This window comes from Mesoplodon bidens (genome assembly GCF_964165515.1).
Source record: "Mesoplodon bidens genome assembly, chromosome: 11".
Lineage (NCBI taxonomy): Eukaryota > Metazoa > Chordata > Mammalia > Artiodactyla > Ziphiidae > Mesoplodon > Mesoplodon bidens.
In genome coordinates this window covers 43,139,343-43,154,812 of record NC_138167.1, presented here as the reverse complement: position 1 = coordinate 43,154,812, position 15,470 = coordinate 43,139,343, and the positions used below count along the sequence as shown (strand labels likewise).

At 54.0% G+C, this 15,470-nt stretch overlaps 1 protein-coding gene across 2 annotated transcripts; it reads right to left on the bottom strand.

Annotated features, from left to right (window-relative positions):
• Window positions 1-732: 732 nt before the first annotated feature.
• Window positions 733-8,629, bottom strand: PPP1R1A (protein phosphatase 1 regulatory inhibitor subunit 1A). Of its 2 annotated transcripts, none has more exons than XM_081248769.1 (7): window positions 8,403-8,629; window positions 4,819-4,879; window positions 3,784-3,821; window positions 3,388-3,451; window positions 2,640-2,795; window positions 1,410-1,516; window positions 733-862 (listed from the first exon to the last, which is right to left on the bottom strand). In XM_081248769.1, exons 1-7 carry the CDS (start codon window positions 8,484-8,486, stop codon window positions 857-859), a joined length of 516 nt encoding a protein of 171 aa, XP_081104895.1. In that variant the 5' UTR covers window positions 8,487-8,629; the 3' UTR covers window positions 733-856. The 2 variants fall into 2 exon arrangements, with proteins under 2 accessions (XP_081104895.1, XP_081104896.1); XM_081248770.1 differs by having other exon boundaries at window positions 3,388-3,421.
• Window positions 8,630-15,470: the final 6,841 nt, after the last annotated feature.

Here is a 15,470-nt window from a genome sequence, read left to right as displayed (position 1 = left end):
TCCCCTCCTCTCCTCTCTCCACTGCCTGGAAAAATCAAAAGCAGTAGACAGGAGAGGCCTGGCTGTGGGGTCTGAGGAAGGTTCTTCACTTCTGCTCAGCTTTCGTCGTTTACCCTGGCCCCTTGGTGTCTTGGACAAGGGGGAGAGGTGACCTTTCTAGTTCCCAGCAAGGGCCTCTCCGTGAATAGCCACGGTGTCCTCAATCTAGCTTGGCTAACAGGTTGGAATCTGGGTGGTGGTCTCCGCACAGCTGGAGAAGGAACACATCTTGAAGCCTGGGAATCACTGAGGCTTGGAGGGCAGGCAGGGAGGCATCCCCGCAACACCCCGCCTCTTTCCCATGGGCCAAGTGCCAGGGTGCAGTTCCCGGCTTTGTTCAGCAGATGGCGCCCACAGCAGCGTCGCAGCCAGCCGGGCCTTAGGGCTCCAAGGCTTCAGGGCAGCCCTGCCAGGTGGTTGTATCTTTTCCTCAATATGAAGAGAGCCTGGGGTCATCCTTCCTTCTTGGTACCCCGGAAGTCAGTCCTCCTACCTATCTGACCCTCAGCTCTCTTCCCCCAGCAAGTCAGGGCAAGGCTGGGGTAAAACTCCCTTCTCAAGGCTCCTGTCCAGCTTCCTTATTTCCTCCTTCCTGGAGGCAGCTGGGCAAGAGGGAGGGGGGCTCTAGAGAGGGCAGGACAAGACGGGAGGGAGAAAAGATTCTCCGAGTTGGGAAAGAAGGAGAATACCAAGGACTTAACACTAAATTTATCACTTTTAAAAACGAGATTTTCCCCAAAAGTGAAGAAATAAGAAACAAATTCAGTGTCCGTGCATTCCCAACTGCAGTCTTGATTCCAAGATACCTCATTCACTCTCAGATCTGTTGCGAGGGAAGCGGGTAGAAAGAGAAGGTGAGTGAGAGGCTTGAGGTCCTATTGTCCCCTCCCCTGCTGGTGTGTCCAACCATCCCGTTAGGCATCTAACTTCTTATGTCTGACACCAGTCCCTGGCCCCGTGTCCAGTCTACACAGGGGAGGGGAGACTGTAAAATCAGAGCTCACAGGGTTATTTCATCAGTGTCTCCATTCCAGGCAGGACCAGTGCTCACCAGCCTGGACAGGTGAGGATCTCCCTTTGGGTTCCAAATGCCCTTTATCAGAAAATCCACGGTCTACTTCCATCACCCATTCCAGGAGCCAGAAATCCTCAGACAGAGTCTAACCTCAATGCCTCCTGTTGCACTTTTATCCCGTTTCTCTTTGTCTGTCCTTCCAGGGAGATGCAAATCCTCTGGCCACAGAGGACAGCTTTTCAGTGACTGAAGCTGGTCCTTTGTCCCACTTTTCCTTGACTCCAGATCTTAGCCCTCACCCTCCCCACACAGCCTGCTCTCCTGCAGACTGGGCAGCCCAGCCCTGGGGTCTTACCGAACTGGCTTCCTTGGAATCCAATGGTGGTCTATGGGTTGAGGGTTCCTCTGTGCTGGGTTTCTCACTGCCCCTCTCCTGAGCATTAGGGATGGATTCTGCAGGCTCTGAGGAGGGAGGACAGGTGGTGGGAGGGACAGGTAGTATTCACGAGGGCTTGGAGAGAGACAGCTGCTTCTGCTCACCCTAGCCCATACTTCAACGACCCCTGAGAGGAGCCCAAGACCAAGCGGAAGGCAACGGGGCAAGACCAACAGGGTTTTCTCTGGTCACAATGACTACTTAGGTTCACTATTTTTTTTAAATCTGCAATCGGAAATTGAAAAAAAAAAAACCCTCTAAAAAAAAGCTTAAAATTCTGGGTATGATCTCAAAGTGTGGCTAAACCTGATCTGAATAGAGATGAGCTTTTTTTTTTTTTTTTTTTTTTTTTTTTTTTTTGCGTTACATGGGCCTCTCACTGTTGTGGCCTCTCCCGTTGCGGAGCACAGGCTCCGGACGCACAGGCCCAACAGCCATGGCTCACGGGCCCAGCTGCTCCGCGGCATGTGGGATCTTCCCAGACCGGGGCACGAACCCGCGTCCCCTGCATCGGCAGGCGGACTCCCAACCACTGCGCCACCAGGGAAGCCCGAGATGAGCTTTTGATAGCCTATTTATCCCACTTAGTGTGACCATTCATTTCCCTGCAGAAATATTCATGTGTTTGATTACAGGGGGCTCTGCTGGGGGTATTATGGAACATATGGTATATATACCGTGTCACCTTCATAAAACTGGAAAAATTCTGACTTCTGGCCCACATCTGGGATAAGGACTCATGGACATGCAGGTTCCATTGCTTGCATACTTTGTGTTCACTGCTGGGCTAAGGACCAGTCTCACTGAATTTTCACAAACAACCCAATGCAATAGGCGCCATCATTATCACTTTACTGATTGAGGTTAAGCTGCTCAAGATCTCTGGGCTGATAAAGTGGCAGAGCCAGGATTCCAGCCCGTGAAGGCTGCTCCCATTCCGGCGGGCTCCCCCGATACAACAGGGAGCTCTGAAGTCCAAGTTGGGAGGGGATGGTGTCATTCAGTAAAGAAAGATGAGAGATGCAAACACATGCCATCCATGCAAAGAATCCATACTCTCAAGACAGTTTCTGGCTACTGCTAGGCCCCTCCCTACAATGGGGAAGGCTGGCCTCCCCCGGGGTTGGTCCCTCCCCAGCCTGAACGTACTGTGTGCTTTCCCAGAGGTGCCCAGCCACGACTCCGCTGCTGTGTCTCTGATCCCAGGTGGGCAGGACTCCTGTGTCCCTGTGCTCTCAGCGGCTCCTTCAGGCTCCTCTCCCTGCTGCTGTTGCCCCAGCTGATGTTCAACCATCATCTGGATCTCTGAGGGCAAACAGAAAGGGAGAGAGCATTGGACGTGACTGCCCAGCCTCCTCCATGGACCCTCAGATTTGACAGCCCCACTAGAGGGCCAGCACACACTGCCCGTGTGGTTTGACTTTCCTGTCTGAGATTGAACAAGGAGGGACATCTGCTGGGCAATAAGGAGGGACTAAAGCTAGACAATAAAATGTACTTTTTTCAAAGGTAAGGGAGGGGAAAGGAAGAGCCTTTAAGATCAAAAGATCCTCCTGACTTGCTGGGATACCTGGTCTCCTTTGGGGGCAGGAGAAAAGACTCAATTTAGATTCAAGAAATATTTGAGTACCTCCTCTGTGCTGTGCATTATGCCGGGTAAGTTCACATACTTTATTTAACTGCCAAAGTGAGGTAGTATTCAGGGCCCCTGTAGGTTAAGCAGGTTCTCCAAGGCCACCCAGCTAGTGGGTGGCAGAGCTGATATGCAGCCCCGGGTGGTCCAGCAACAACTCTCCTTTAATAAAGGCAGATTTAATGACTTCCCAAGGATTCCTTCCAAAGGGGTCGTCCCGGCCACTGCTCAGCATCAGGCATAGCGGGGAAGGGTCTTCCGAACCTTTCATTGTGGGTGTGGTCCTCGTCACCTTCTTCTGTTGCCGTGGAGACATGGACAAAGTGGACTGTGAAGGGCACAGAGCACAGGTGGGCGTCCGCCCTTCTCGCCCTCCTCCCTGCCGTGCCATGCTTTGGGACTGGAGACTGGGGGTAGGTGTGGGCTTCAGCAAGTGGGGGAAGAAAACTGCTTCCTCGGCCCCCACCCCCATGATGTGAGCAAGGAGACCGTGTATGGGAGAACGCAGAGGACCATGTGTGTACATCCACTCAAGAACATGTGGGGGGGGGTACAAGAAAGAGGGAGACAAAAGGTCCTACAGATGGGAGGGTTGAGGAATAATCTTCTAATGCGTCTGGGGGTTCTCTGTGCTGGGCTGAGCGGGAGGGGCCAACTCACCTTGAGATGTGGGTTGGGGACCCGATCTTCATCCACCTCTGAGGGAAGGAGGGAAAGGAGAAAGTGATGAGGATGGGAAATCCAGGGGTTCCGCAGACTGACTTCCCAAGGGGAGGAGCCTCTGCCATCACCTCCTTCCTGATCCGTCCCTCACATCTGCCCCTAGGAAGCTGGCCCTGATGGTGGCTGTCCCCAGCCTCTTCCCTCCAGCTCCTTCCTGCTCTGCTGGCTGGCTTTACCTCCTGCTTCTAGTCCTGTCCTTGCCTCTGTGGTCAGTCTGCATCTACATCCTTGCCTCAAACCTGTAGGTTCTTGAAGGCAGGGTTTGTGGTCCTTTTGTCCTTTTCCTCCCTGTCTCCTTCCAGTCAGCCCCCGATCCAGAACTGAAACATGCCTAGGAGGGACCACCGGATAGAGAACAGCAAACTTATCCTGTGCAGGGCCCAGGACAGTCCTTTTTAGTAGTTGGAGGAAAGTTGGAGACTCAGGTATCCTGAATTCCAGTCCGGTTTATTAGCATCACTACCTCTCTTCCATGCTCTCGCCAGCGCCCCTGACATTCTCTGAGACCTTGTTCTCTCCCCAGACCTTGATGGAGACACTGGTGACCAGAATGCCAGCTGCCCCCTGAGCTGTTTCTAACCTTCCCCTTCCCCTCTGGGGGCCATGAGAATAGCTGATGGCGGCGGTCCCTCTCCCTCACAGCTGTCACCGCCTCTGGCGGTGGGGGCAGCAGCCTCTCAGTTGCTGGAGAAACCTGGAAGGCTGTTGCCACAGCAACCAACACTCCGTTGACCACCTCAACTCCTGGGGGGCTTAGGAACCAGGTTGTCTCCCCTCCTTCCTAGCACTGCTCTGTCTTTCCACAGCGGAGGAAATCCCCCTGCTAACCCAGCCACTGCTTCCCTGCCTCCAGGACTGAGGAGACGGCGGGCTCCTCAGATGTGCCCTCCTGTCTAGCACCCACCTTCTCTCACTGGGACCCAGCTGTCTTCAGCAGCCCCCACTCCCTTCAGCGACCCATCCTGGGGTTACCTGGGGATGACTGGTCACTGGTCAGCACGAGGGTGGCAGGGGTGGGGCGGCGCCTCCGGATCTGAGGGAAGAGGTCAAGTACACGTGGAAGCATCACAGCCCCACGCACACTCAGCAACATAATCCAGGCCGCCCACTTAGCACACCTCCAAAAGTGTCACGTTACACTGAACCCACGGTCTCCGGGTGGACGTTCTTGGGCCCGTCCCTCTGCCCTGGGGACCCAGAAGACCACCTCCACTCCCTGCTTCCCCCAACCCCCTTTCTGTCTCCGCATCTCCCGGGTCCTGGCCCCAGCTCTCCATCTCAGCAGCTATATCTGTGCTAATGCATCGATCTCTGGCCTGCTGTCCTTCCGTCCATCCTGGATCAATGGTCAGAAATAACCCGAGAGGGCACAAAGCTTTCCCCTTAGTCTTCCAGCCCACTCCCCAAACGGACATGAACCTGTGGTGGGCCAGCACCTGCAGAGAGCGCCCCTCGAACCCCACCCAGCCCAGAGGACAGCACAGAGAAGGTAGGTCTGAACGTGCCTTCACCTGGCCCATGCCCCTCCCTCCCTCATCTCCTCCCTATCCTTCTACACACTGCCTTTCTGATTTGTCAGGAAATACGGCCTGGAGAAATCCTTGTCATGGTAAATATAATATGAGGAGAAGCGTGAGGCAGGACCCTGGTCAGGCACTAAAGCTAAGCTGAAAAATCTTATCCTGGGCTCTGGGGTCCCATTCTAAGGAAGTAACAGATAAGAGCGGATTGACTGCTGGGCCTCTGAGCCCCCTTTCCCCGCCTCTGCTCTTTTGTCTTGCTGCCAATAAAGTTGACTGTTGTTGAAGTCAATCCAAGGACGCTTGGGACACGTAGTTTTTTCTGTTTCTCTGGAGGCTTGAAAGTGAAGGGTACCGTGGGGTTGGAGTCCCTGCAGCTCCCTCCAGGGCAGAAAGTGGGTATCAGCCCTAGCTGGGGGCAAGGTTAATCTGAGAGAAGGACACCTCAAAGAAGAAATGGGTACATAGAATGGGGGTAGGTTGGGGTAGGGACTGTTTTCTTGGGAGAATCCAGCAGTATCTGTTTTTGGTGGCATTTCAAGGTCCCTGGCAATACCAGTTCTGTGTGTGTGTTTGTGTGTACATACGAGCATGCACAGCATAGACATTATCTGTGAGTCTGTCACTGGCTATTCCTGGTGCAAACGTGCTGGGGGCCAGCAGGTGGGCAAGTGTGCTTCGTGCATGTGGGGTGAGGCCATCCTTCTCCTAAGAGAGGACTCCTCTCTCTTTCTTTCCTGCCCTGGGGGAGGGGAGCTGAGACAGGGAGAGGGTGCGGTGGGGGTGGGGATTAATGGGGGTTGGGAGCCTGAGAAGGAGTCTGCAAGTTTGATAGAAAGGGCCTCTGAGAGGGCAGCAGGGCTCTGTGATCTTGGACAGGTCCCTTAACCAATTTCCTTGCCTTGGACAAGATTTCTAAGCACTCAGAGTCCTTGAGAATTTTGATGTCCTACAGCAGGAGGGAGTAAAGTTAGACTTCCTGAAGTACCTCCCAGGCACCTGAACTACTAGCAAATGAGTAGGCGGTCTCTTATTTTCCTTGCCTCGATCACAAATCCTAGTTCTCAAGGACACTTGGTGCCTTTGCCTCTGATCTCTTTCCAAACCAGTTATGCCAAGGACCTGGTAGTTGTGGGCACCCCTCCATCCCCTGCCACTCTGTGCTCCATAACTCAGAGTTTCCAACCCCCGCCGCCCTCTCATGTCAGTCTGGGTTAGGTGTTCCTGCCAAGCCTGGAGCTTTTTGCCTACACACTTGGGTAACACGGCAAAGGGGGCTGAAGTTAGACTGCAGGTAGAATTTCAGGTTGAGCAGACACAGATTTCTGAAGATGAGAGAAAAGCAGGCTGAAGTCCCAGCTCTTTTTCCCTCTGGCTCTGTAGCACTGCCTCATCCTCCTCCCCTGCTCCCCAGAGCCCTGGGCCAGCTGGCCTGCCCTCCCCCAACACACACCTACACCTGCCACATCTAACACCAAACAGAGGCAGGCGTCAGGCAGTGAGCACTTGCTGTGCCAGTGAAAGGCATTTCTGCTTGGAACCTCACCCCTGAGCCGGTAGCTCACACTCCTGGGCGCTTTTCCCTGGGTCTGAGGTTATCTTAGCCGGCCCCCTGCCTCTAGGCATAATAGCCTTTATCCTGACCCCAAGGGGACGCTCCCCATGCTCCTGGCTCTCCACCCTCCTCATCCTCAGGAGGTTTGCAGTCTCACCACCCTCCCTCCTCCTGTCACACCTTAGAGGTCTGGAGATGCGACTCCCCCCACAGGCCAGGGAGAGGATGGAGACACAGGTCCCTAACCCCTCCCCACACTTTGGGAAGCTAACGTTATAGGGAGAGTGTGTGTACCCAGCCTTTCCCTTCACATCAGACCTTATTCCACCAAACAGCTGGAGCAGCAGAAAGAACACTCCCTCCAGCCCATCCCAAGAGGTCAGAGTTTTCTCAGGTGGGGAGGCCCAGCCAGAGACTTGGCAGCCGGTTGGGGGAAACAGAGAAGTGACCTTGTGGGAGATGGATAGTCTTTAGGAACAGGGATGTCTAGGCAAATGGATAGAGAATGCGAAAAGAGATGGAGCAACGAGCAAATGAACAAATATTTGGCAAATGGGCGGTAGTAGCGACCACGGGTGGTCACCGTCTCCACGCACAGGCTCACTCTCCCTGATACACACACTTGCTCACACAGTCTCATACACTGCCGCCTCTGCCAGGCTGCTCGGAGCTAAAAATAGGCCAGGCCGGGAGGCTGGGCCAGGGCCCTGGACTCCCACCCCTTGAGCCCAGGCCAGCACAGTGCTTCTACCTTGCCCACGCCCAGCTAGGACCCCAGCCCCGAGAAAGCCCTCGTTTCGCGCTCCCCAGGGCCATTCTCTCCATTCCCTCCCCTTCCCGCCCCCCCCACCCCATTACCGATCCAAAGGGCAGGAGATGGGAATAAGGACCCAGTGTCCAGACCTGCAGAGCGCGGAGTCAGCCTGCTGACACGACCACTCCTCTCCCCCAAGCCCCGGCCCTCGCAGTTTTCCTCAGCCCCTTCTTGTCCTCACCCTCTGGGGTCCGGCAGGGTCGCCCCCAATTAGGAGAGGGCTGGGGGGTCTCTTTCTCCTCTTTCAACTCTCTCCATTACCTGCCCTCGCCCTTAGGCCCTCCGACACCTTTGGGCGCCCCTACCGAGCTCAGAAACTCTGGCAGGGGGCTGACTGGGTGGGGGATGAAAGACTGGCGAAGGGGGGAGGGGTCGTGTCCTCAGGCAAGCCCCCTCCCCCAGGGCTGGGGAGGCAGGGAGCAACTCTCGCGGGGACCGGCTTCGAGGGCAGGCTCTCGTCCTTCAGTCCGTCTCGAAGAAGCACAGACGGGGAGATAGGGCTTCCACGGTGGGGGAGGGGAGAGAAGACCCCTCCCCCCAAACAGCGCGCCGGCGCTCGCAGGGGCGCACCGCCAAGGGAGGACTGAGCGGGGGTCTTGGATCGCACAGTCCAGGGTCCCTCGTCCTCTGTGGGGCGAGTTCCCTGCAGCCCCGCCCCGCTCCGCACCTGCTCCGCCGCCTCTGGGTCAAGGTGCGGCTCTAGCAGCGGGACGGTGAACTGGATCTTCCGGGGGCTGTGGTCTTGCTCCATGGTTGGGGCGGCGGCCGCTGGGCCGGCGGCGGCGGCGGCGGCGGCGGCGGCGGCGGGCGGGCAGGCGGCGGACTCGGGGCTGGGGCGGGAGCGCTCCCTCTTCGCTCCGCTCCGGCCCGGCCCCAGCCCGGCGCGCTTGGCTCTCGGCTCCCGGCTCAGCGCTCCCGGCTCGCGGCCCCGGGGACTCCGCGGCCGCCGATTGGCTCGGCACCCGCCCCTCCCGGCCCCCTCCCCTTCCCCACGCCCGGAGCCTTAACCCCGTGGTGGCTGCGGGCTGGCGGGGGTCACCGCCCCGCTGGCGGGCGAACCTGGGTCCCGGTCGCAGTGGACACAAACCGGATGGGTATGCGGGGATCCTCAGAGTTCTGGGCGGGGAGTGGAGGTGGAGAACTTCTCCAGGCTGGGGCAGAATTGAAGGGCTGGGAATGTGGAGGGGCGCTGCCAGAGAGGAGGCTGCAAACGCTAGAGGAAGATTTCCTTTCTGATCTTAAAGGGGTCGCCTCATAGAGAAAAGAAAGAAAGGGGATCTAGGCTTGCAGCAGGAGGGATTAAAGTTAGACCAGGAGAGGGACTTTCCACTGAGAGGAGACCACTAGAGCGGAGGTGGAAACTTGGAGGGGAGGCGTGGGGTCTGGGCACAGGTCTGGGTTCACTGTGCAGCGAGAGGGGGGAACCGAAGACCTTAGAGGGTATCCAGAGCCTCTGTCTTGAAGTGCTGATGGCAGTGGGTGGAGGGCTCAGGGAGCAGGACCATCTGGGACTCAGCAGAAGGAGAAATGGGTGTGGCGAGCCAGTAATGCTTGTGAAATAGGTTTCTCTTCTTGCTTGCTAAATTCTGGGGGTGTAAAGCAGGTGAAAGGCCTGCCAGGGGAGAACACTTCCCGGGGATGGAGAGGGAAACACCTTTGGTGGAGTGGCTTGTTTATAGATGGGGTTGGTTTCCAGTTCCACTATTGGCAGAATAATGAAAAGGATCTGCTGTAACTGAAGGGATGGAGGTGAGACTATGTGAAGAACTTACTAGTTTGGTGTAGGACCAAGATGTCAATACTAGTGAGTGAGGGAGATAGGATATTCACCGGAGCTGGTGGGCACTCTGCCAGGGGCTGGGGCCCACTGGGTAGAGGGAGGAGAGGTGCTGGGCACTGAGGAGGGGCAGGGCTGGATGTATCTTTGGGGGAGGAGGAGAAATGGGCACAGGGAGTTCTGAGGGAGGGGCTGGGTAGAGGCCAGGGCCAGAGATCTGTTTCTTTAGTCTTAAACTGAGCAACTGGCACGTTCCGTACAGATTGATGCCCGGTATTCTGGGAACCCTGGTATCATCCTCTCCTCTAAGTGGTCAGCCTAAATCCTCAGTTGCCTCCTTTTCCAGGCAGCCCTTCCCTGGCCTGGATTTCACATTGCCCCTTTCCATCTTAGCTCCCAAAAAAACCTCCCCTGCTCTTCCCCCTAACCGTATCCCTTTACCAAAACAGGTCTGGCTCACTTTTCTCAGGGCAAGGCTGGGGTTATAGGCACCTAGTGGGCCAGCCAGACCTCTATCTGCTGTTAATTCGCTCCTGTTTTGCTGGCAGTTGGACTCCAGGAATGACCCCCTACACCCAGCCTACACATGCATAGCCCCTTTGTGCTCTCTTTTAGGTAGCAGGGCCAGTCTGGATAACAGCTGGTTGGATCCTCAGATCCCTCCCTTCCAGTTGCTCCCCTCCCCCCAGGTGACATTGGAAGGAGGGTGTGTGAAGGTACTGAAGCCAAGAAGATAAGGTTAGGGTGGGGGACAAGGGGGCCCAATAGGGCCCAGGTGCTCTCTCTGGCTTTCCCTCCGCTCACCCATCTCTTAACTACACATACACAGAGCAGGGTCCAAGGTGTCCTTTAAGTAGGTGACTTGTCCCTCCCCTACCCCATTCCACCAGGACCCTGGAACCTGGAACTTGAAGCCAGGGTTCCCACACCCCCGTCTCTGGTGACTCAGATGCCCCTCGCTGAGGCTTGATTTCCACATCTGTAAAATGGGCAGAATTGTCCCTACCTGATAAAGTTCAGTATCATAGGAGGTAAGGCACCTGGCACATAGAAGGCCCTCAATTAATTGATAGCTGCTGTTATTATTGTCGTGTTATCTCCTGGAAGGACAGCAGAGTTAGGGGAGTCACCTTTCCAGGTTCTCAAAAGAAGACCCTCCACACCCACCCCAGTCACCCAGTTTGCCGTATTCCCTTCAAACTTGAGTTTGGTCATGGAAATTCCTCCCAAAGCCTCACATCCACACTTCCTTTTCCCTTCTCAGGCTCCAGATCCTCAGACTCCCTTCCCCTGAAAGCTCCATGTCAGGAGAGGGCCCAGAGCGCTCAGGCTTTGGAGAGATGGCTGACGGGGGCTGTGTAGGACAAGGGTTCCTGGGAGCAGCCAACGCTGGGGTAGAGGCAGAGGAGGGGGAAGAGAGGGGAGGGAGGACAGGCAGCTCCTGGTTCTGGCTTGGCAGGAGCCTGGGGGTGGGGGCAAAACGTTTAAGTGTAGCAGGGAGGGGAGTGTGGCTGGCTGCAGCCTCTGGTCCTGGGGTTGCTACACAAGCTGGAAGGGGTCTGTCTGTGAAGGCCTGTGATGTCGTTTTGACCTTTTTTATGCCCGGAGCTGGGTGGGTGACTGTGGTGTCTGTTGGGCTTGTGGGTGGAAGAAGACGTGGGTCGCTTGCATATGAGGTTGGGAGTTGCAATGCCTGCTCCTGGAGCCCTTCCTAGAATGAGCAAGAGCGGAGCCTGCCCCGTCCCTGTCTTGCACATGCCTGTGCAAGGTGTGCTTGTGTGTGTGCAAGCGTTCACGTCCCTGCCGCAGTCCCGGCCCCACCGGAGGAGCAGCAGCTGTTCCACGTGGTGTACTTCTGGGTCCATGAAATATTTAAGGTTACAGGGATATGACTCGGTGATGCAATTGCTTCACAGCTCCCACCCGCCCCTACTCTCCAAGCTGGACTCTGGCTTAATGTGGCTGCTCTTTGTGGTTCTCAGCATTTCTGCTTTTATTTGTCTGTCATCCTCACCCCCCACTAACCTTCTCCTGCGTTAATTTACTAATCCCCACACCCAACCAGGAAGGAGGTCAGGAATTATGATTAGAACCCAGGAGGCCAAGCCCTTACCTCTGTCTTTGCGTCTCCCTGCTGGCCAGTGTGTCAGGGCTAAACTCCTGCCTGTTGAAAACATGATGTCAAATAAAATTCAAAAAAAAAAGGAAAGAAAACATGATGCATGCGCACTTTCCACGCATTCAGCTCTCAGGACTCTATACACCCAAAGGAGTAATGACCCTATCCAAGTGGTCCCCTGGGAAGCCATATGCTCCTACCAATTTGCTTCAGTTTCTCAAACATTTCTGGAAAGTCTTTTGGAATCATCTCAGAACTGGTGGCATCTGCTCTGAAAAATCCTTACTGGGGAGCGAATCTTTGTCCTTTGGGGTGGCTTTGCTCTTCTGGAAACGAGTGAGAGTCTTTAGGGGTTGTGCCTTGTGAAGAAGGGGGGAAACCAGATGAGGAGCAGAACTGGATCTAGAACTGAGGTGTGGGTATCCTGCAGTGAGGCTGTCTGCCCCCTGGGGCTCCAAAGCCCTTCTAGAAACCATCTCTGCAAGAGAAGTTTCCAGAACTTCTTGTGAGCCCCAGCAGCACTGTTGGAGTAGATGTGTGGCCTCTCAGGGGATGACCTGGAAGGCCCAGCCTCCTCCAGCTGCTTGAGTCCTGGTTTGCCTGCAAAAAAACCCACTGTTGCGATTCTGCCAGGCTTGGGTGCACACCCGCTTGCAGCTGGCACTGTTGGGAATGGGGCCAGAGCTGGTGATTCAAACCGAGGGGATGCTCATTTCCAAAATGCTTTGCCTCTTCTTGAACCACAAACTGGTAGAGGTGGAAGAGACGTAAAGATCAGTCAACCCAACATCCTTGAGCTAGAGAGGGGAAACTGTGGCCAAGAGAGGAAGCAGCTCTTCCAAGGACCTGAACCCATGCCAATGTTTTCCCCAATAAGCCAGATTTGGAGGCAACGGCTGAACCTGAAGCAGGGGCGTAGATCAGAGGACCTCTCGAAATGCATTTTAACCCTGTGATCATCACTAGTCTAGAAGACCCAATCCCTCGCCTTCCACCCCAGCTCTCTAACAGGTTGAATTATACTTCCAACCAATCTTTTTTTTTTTTTTTTTTTGTGGTACGTGGGCCTCTCACTGTTGTGGCCTCTCCCGTTGCGGAGCACAGGCTCCGGACGCGCAGGCTCAGCGGCCATGGCTCACAGGCCCAGCCACTCCACGACATGTGGGATCCTCCCAGACCGGGGCACGAACCCATGTCCCCTGCATCGGCAGGCGGACTCTCAACCACTGCACCACCAGGGAAGCCCCCAACCAATCTTTATCAGGTATTCATATGTGCCAGGCATTGTGCTAAGCACTGGGGATACAGTGGAGCACAGAACAAGTACAGTCTCTGTCCACTGGCATCTTACAGCCTAGCAGGGCTCCGGGTGGAGTAGGGTAACTAGGTAATTATAAATGACAAATACTGCAAAGTGAAAGTACAAGAATGAGGTGCATCAGGGAAGGAGGAAGGTCAATATAACCTCTGATTGCTCAGATAACCGTCTCCTGGGTTCAAATCTTAGCTCTGCCATTTTGGGCAAGATGTTTAACTTCTCTGAGCCTTGGTTTCTTTATCTGTAACTAACAGGTATCTCTATTATCCTAGTGAGGGTGGGATAAGGTGATGTCCACAGAGTGCCTAGCTCAGTGCCTGGCACCCATCAAGCTCTTGTGAAAGGAACATGAGTAACGAGATCATCTTAGCTAATGTTTCCTCCTTTGACTCTGGAAAAGGCAGGGACAAAGAAATGGGGGCTTCAAAAATTTCAGAATTGGGAGGGGTTCTGCAGAACACCCCCTGCCCCTTTTTAGCGAGACCCTGCTCTTCCCACCCTTGTCTGGTCAGCTGTTCTTGATGGCCAGCTGTGTCCTCATCAGCATGGAGGATCACCCTGCCCCGCTAATTAACACCCGCCCTGTTAATGATTAAATCTACTGACTTTGACTTGGGGGTGGGATGGAAAATTCCCCAGCCACAGGACGGGACTGAGGTAGGTTACTGGGAGTAGGAGGGAAGGGGCCCCTGGGCTCTGGGTGCGTTGTTGACGGTAGGCGGCCAGGGAGCAGATGCCTGGTTTTCTCCCGGGGGCTGCTCAGCAGGGGAGTGTGGTTGGAGAAGGGTCATATGAAAGTCACAGCCCATCCTCCTCCCTCACTCCTACCAAGCTTGGCAGAGGGCACTGGGCCCCAGCCCAAGCCTTGGCATTCCTCTTGCCAGGGGTTGGCCATTGAATACTGCTATAGCCGGAAGGACAGGGGGAGATGGTGTATTAGTTCCTAGGGCTGCTGTAACAAAGTACCACTAACTGGGTGGCTTAAAACAATAGGAGTTTATTCTCTTACAGTTCTGGAGGCTAGGAGTCTGAAATCAAGGTGTCAGCAGGGCCATGCTCCCTCTGACGGCTGTAGGGGACAATCCTTCCTTCTCTCTCAGCTTCCGATGGCCCCAGGTGTTCCTGGGTTTGTGGCAGCATAACTCCAGTCTCTGCCTCTGTCTACACATGGCTTTCTTCCCTCTGTGTGCTCTCTGTGTCCTCTCTCCTCTTCCTGTGAAGACATCAGTCATTGGATTTAGCACCCACCCTAAATCCAGGATAATTTCATCTCAAGATCCTTAATTAATTACATCTGCAAAGACCCTATTCCAAATAAGGTCACATTCTGAGGTTCTGGGTGGACGTGAATTTTTTTGAGACACTCTTCGGCCCGCTACAGATAGTGAGATTGCCTGGCAGTTCAGCGAGGTGGTGAGTACTCTAGAAGGCTGTGCCAGGGCTGGTACAGGAGACCAAGGCTCTGGGTCCCTCCCCCTCCCCCAGAAGTAGAGAAAGTGCTCAGGACCCATAGGTGGGGTTGGACTGGGTCTCAAGAGGCCTAGAAAGAAAGGCTACTGGTGGTACAGAGGCAAAGGGATGGGAGTAGGGCTGTTCTAGATTGGAGTCAAGAAAGCTGAGGGGACTTTGAAGGGAAAATCCTGGGTCCCTGTAATTTAGTCCCATTGGAGGGGAGAGTGTAACTTCCATTACATTATACATTGTATATCGTACATATTCTGTATTGTATATTGTACATGTTATTGTGTATATTATATACTATATATTATATGACAACCACAACTTTTCATGTAATAAAAGAATAAAGTTGCATTTTGATTACCTGATAAGTTTGATTTCATGATGCAATCCTTTATACTTTATTGGGCCAGTGGGCAGGGAGAATTTATTCTCTTGCTCCTGGGAGAAAACCCTGGAAAGCCTCTTAACTATTCTGCTCACTCTTAGATAAGAGACAGGCTCAACTCAGAGATTAGAATGACCAGGCCAAAGTATGAACCAAAACCTAAAACTGTTTTTGTTTTGGCTTGCTATTCTTAGTCTTTTTTTTTTTTAATTGAAGTCTAGTTGATTTACAATATTGCATTAGTTTCAGGTGTACAGCATAGTGATTCAGTTTTTTTTTTAAGATTACATTCTATTACAGGTTATTACAAGATATTGGACATAATTCCCTGTGATATACAGTGCATCCTTGTTGCTTCTCTATTTTAAGTAGAGCAGTGTGTATCTGTTAATCCCATACTGCTAGTTCGTCCTTCTCTCCCTTCCTCTCCCCTTTGGTAACCATGAGTCTGTTCTCAATGTCTATGAGTCTGTTTCTGTTTTGTATATAGGTTCATTTATATCATTTTTAGATTCCAAATAGCAGTGATATCATTTAGTATTTGTTGTCCTCTGACTTGTTTCACTAAGCATAATATTCTATTTAACATCACTCTTCTGTGGACTGCTGGGCCCTGCTTCAGTTGGAGCCGGGAAAGGGGCGGGTGGCTGGCTTCTCTTCTCCCTTCCCCCTCCC

Bases quoted from the DNA above. Each gene is read 5' to 3' on its own strand.
- PPP1R1A (XM_081248769.1), bottom strand. From the start codon at position 8,486: ATGGAGCAAGACCACAGCCCCCGGAAGATCCAGTTCACCGTCCCGCTG. The intron at 4,880-8,402 runs GTGCGGAGCGGG...CTCTTCCCTCAG, and splicing joins ACCCAGAGGCGGCGGAGCAG to ATCCGGAGGCGCCGCCCCAC. The intron at 2,796-3,387 runs GTTCGGAAGACC...GTTTGCCCTCAG, and splicing joins GACCACACCCACAATGAAAG to AGATCCAGATGATGGTTGAA.